The sequence below is a fragment of the Sinocyclocheilus anshuiensis genome, unplaced genomic scaffold (assembly GCF_001515605.1).
Source record: "Sinocyclocheilus anshuiensis isolate Anshui unplaced genomic scaffold, SAMN03320099.WGS_v1.1 scaffold813, whole genome shotgun sequence".
In the NCBI taxonomy this organism is placed as follows: Eukaryota; Metazoa; Chordata; class Actinopteri; order Cypriniformes; family Cyprinidae; genus Sinocyclocheilus; species Sinocyclocheilus anshuiensis.
The window spans coordinates 1,950,883-1,954,503 of NW_015540942.1; the positions used below are offsets into that span (position 1 = coordinate 1,950,883).

General features: G+C 37.9%; 1 protein-coding gene across 1 annotated transcript in view; it reads left to right on the forward strand.

Moving 5' to 3' along the window:
• The window catches only part of LOC107689671 (protein arginine N-methyltransferase 1-like), an 11,256-nt gene that overhangs the window by 5,262 nt on the left and 2,373 nt on the right, over positions 1-3,621 (forward strand). Inside the window, exons 4-9 of the mRNA XM_016487788.1 lie at positions 1,203-1,266; positions 1,405-1,547; positions 1,669-1,756; positions 1,850-1,965; positions 2,089-2,239; positions 2,443-2,564. Coding sequence (XP_016343274.1) covers positions 1,203-1,266; positions 1,405-1,547; positions 1,669-1,756; positions 1,850-1,965; positions 2,089-2,239; positions 2,443-2,564 — 684 coding nt within the window. The remainder of the gene's footprint in view (positions 1-1,202; positions 1,267-1,404; positions 1,548-1,668; positions 1,757-1,849; positions 1,966-2,088; positions 2,240-2,442; positions 2,565-3,621) is intronic.

Sequence of the window (3,621 nt, forward strand, 5' to 3'; positions counted from 1 at the left end):
GTTACATTTCCGACAAGTGCTTGTGGTGTTCGGCCAATCACAATGCACTGGGTCAGCTGGCCAATCAGAGCAGACTGCACTTGTCGGAAGGAGGGACTTTGTAGAAAACGAAGCGTTTGAGAGAGGCGGGGCATAGAGGACCTACAATAATGTACAGTATTTGAAAAATAATGTGTTTTTTGAACATTAAATCATGTCAACATATTCTGTTACACCAAATACACAAAATAATGATCTTTAAAAAAGCATCATATGACCCCTTTAAAATTTGCGCATATACAAATCGTTTAAGAGACACCACAAAATGTTGAAGCATTGTACAGAATTCCTCACAATTAGCAACAAAACAGATTTATTGACCACCTTGTCTAGCTGGGTTTTTGTCTTCTCTTGATAACTTTTTAAAATTGTATTTAACATACAAAAGACACTGCCTAATCTTAATCCTAAAATCTTATACTTTGTTTCATAGTGTATAATTTGATTTTTTCTTTTAAATAGGTGTCCCAGGGAGAGAGTTCAGCAAAACCTGCAGCAGAAGACATGACCTCCAAAGACTACTACTTTGATTCCTATGCACACTTTGGTATTCATGAGGTACAGTCTTATTGGTCCATCATGTTTCATGAATAGTGGTACAATTACACATTCATATCTGTGATCAATGTAAACCCATTCTGTGTCCACAGGAGATGCTAAAGGATGAAGTTCGTACTCTGACGTACAGAAACTCCATGTTCCACAACAAGCATCTCTTCAAGGATAAGGTGGTGCTGGATGTGGGAAGTGGAACTGGCATCCTTTGTATGTTTGCAGCCAAAGCTGGAGCCAAGAAAGTTATTGGGGTGAGTGTAAATCCTACCTGTTTATGTAAATGTCACCTCATTGTTTTCAACAGCCGAGTTTTTGTTGTGGATACTGACTGGTTTAGTTGAATGAGGCTCTTGCCCGTCCTGTCAAGGTGATGGGTAGGTGATCATGCTGTGCTTTTCTCAGATTTTACTTTTTTTTTTTTTTTTTTTGTCTTTTTTTCCCCAGTAAATCCTACCGGTTTATGTAAATGTCACCTCATTGTTTTCAGCAGTTGAGTTTTTGTTATGGATACTGACTAGTTTAGTTAAATGGGGTTCTTGCCCATCCTGTAAAGGTGCTCATGCTGTGCTTTTGTCTGATTTTGCATTCTTTTGTCATTCGTTCCCCAGATTGAGTGCAGCAGTATATCAGACTATGCTGTGAAGATTGTGAAGGCCAACAAGTTGGATCATAGTAAGAACTTATAGCTCTTGACTGACTTATTTTTCTCACACCTCATATGCACAGCACATTTGTGACGATCTTTTGAGCTAAACTTACTGTATCGTGAGTTATGTACCTCAAGTCCTTAACCTAATTTTCCCTGTCCAGTCGTTACCATCATTAAAGGCAAAGTGGAAGAGGTTGAGCTTCCCGTGGAAAATGTAGACATAATCATCTCTGAGTGGATGGGCTACTGTCTCTTCTACGAATCCATGCTTAACACTGTCATTTATGCAAGAGACAAATGGCTGGTGGGTGTATGCTAATGTCCTTTTAAAGTGTTGGAGTGTTGAAGCTGTTCACTATAAAAATTGTGCATGCTGACCATAATATGATTAATGTTCATGTTGCCTATTTGTTTTTCTTTTTTAGAAACCTGATGGCCTGATTTTCCCTGACAGAGCCACGCTCTATGTCACTGCTATTGAGGACCGACAGTACAAGGACTACAAAATTCACTGTACGTGTCAATCTCTGAATGCATTTGAGGCCTTTTCAGCTGTGTCTGAAATAAGACACCATTTCATTTATTTTGTTTTGTTTGCATTTTCAGGGTGGGAGAATGTTTATGGCTTTGATATGTCCTGTATCAAGGAAGTGGCCATTAAGGAGCCACTAGTGGATGTTGTTGACCCCAAACAGCTCGTTAGTACTGCCTGCCTCATTAAGGTTAGTTTACTCAAAATTGTCAATTACTCATAATCATATACTCCAATTATATGAAGTGTTTGGTTTTTATATAACCCCTGCTTGCTTATTTTTTCAACCCTACTGATTCTCTTGGTTCATTAGGAGGTGGACATCTACACAGTGAAGATTGAGGACCTGTCCTTCACGTCACCTTTCTGCCTGCAGGTGAAAAGGAACGACTACATTCATGCGCTGGTAACCTACTTTAACATAGAGTTCACTCGCTGCCACAAGAGGACAGGCTTCTCTACTAGTGAGTGCTGTCTTTGTTGGAATGACTACATTCATGCGCTGGTAACCTACTTTAACATAGAGTTCACTCGCTGCCACAAAAGGACAGGCTTCTCTACTAGTGAGTGCTGTTTTTGTTCTTCCCCTCTCTCTACCACATTTTTCACCATGAGTTTTTTAAATTATAAATGAGCCCTTGAAAAACAAAGTGCATTTGTCTTTTAGGCCCAGAGTCTCCTTACACTCATTGGAAGCAGACTGTGTTCTACCTTGATGACTATCTGACGGTTAAGACCGGAGAGGAGATCTTTGGCACCATCAACATGAAACCCAACGTCAAGAATAATGTAAGCCCCCACCTGCACTTAATATTCTAAAATCGCACTTAGAATAGAATCTTACATGAAAGTGTAGGAAAATCTATTTTATAATTAGCTATTGTATTACAATAAAATAAGTTCCTAGAAATATGCATACACTACTGTTAAAGTTTTGTCTCTAAGATGTTCTTTGTTTTTATAAAAAAAAAAAAACTAGTAGTCTTGGTCACCAAGGTTTTTTTGTTGTTTGTTTGTTTGGTTTTTGTTTTTAAGTACAGTACTATTGTGAACAGGGTTCCTACGGGTCCTTGAAAGTTTGAATCTGAAATGTTGTTTTTTTTTTTCAAGGCCCTGCAAAGTTTTTGAAAATAAACATGCATAGATACAGGTCTTTGAAAGTGCTTGAATTTATTTTGTGCAAGAAGTTTTCTGGAAAAAAATCCATATTATTCCCTCTGGTCCGCTAATGTATTATTTCGCCAACACTTCGTGGCCTATGCAAACTAGCTTGCTTGATTTATGTTAGTTACGTGCATTTACGCGTTACGTTAAGTGTTTCCCGCGTGAGGTACTTTGTGTTGTACATTGCCATTACGTTCACGCGCGCATGAAACCTACTATGATGGTACCTCAAAGTTTCACAGACACACCGTGAAATTAATGTTGAATTGCTTTGCTTGTTAAGATAATGTAAACCCATGAGGCAAGGAAAACTTATTATATTGTGTATGAAAAGCATATTCATATATCCTAAATCTTCTGGTTACATGAGCCTAAACTCTTTTCAATAAAATCCATGCAAAAGTTAATATCAGATCATTTTAGAATACAGTATATGCTGTACCGAATATTCGACGACAATTAGAATATCAGATCTCTGTCATATGGCCAGAAAAATGTAAAAAAAAAAAATGTTTTGCATATTTGTGTATATGCATGTTTGACACATGAAAACTGTAACACTGTATCTTACAAGGTAACACGATGTAACATTGCTCTCACTTGAAATGTGTCCCCACATTAAGTCCTTGAATTTGAGGGTATTGGACCTGGATTTGAAGTTAACCAAGGTGTGGGAACCCTG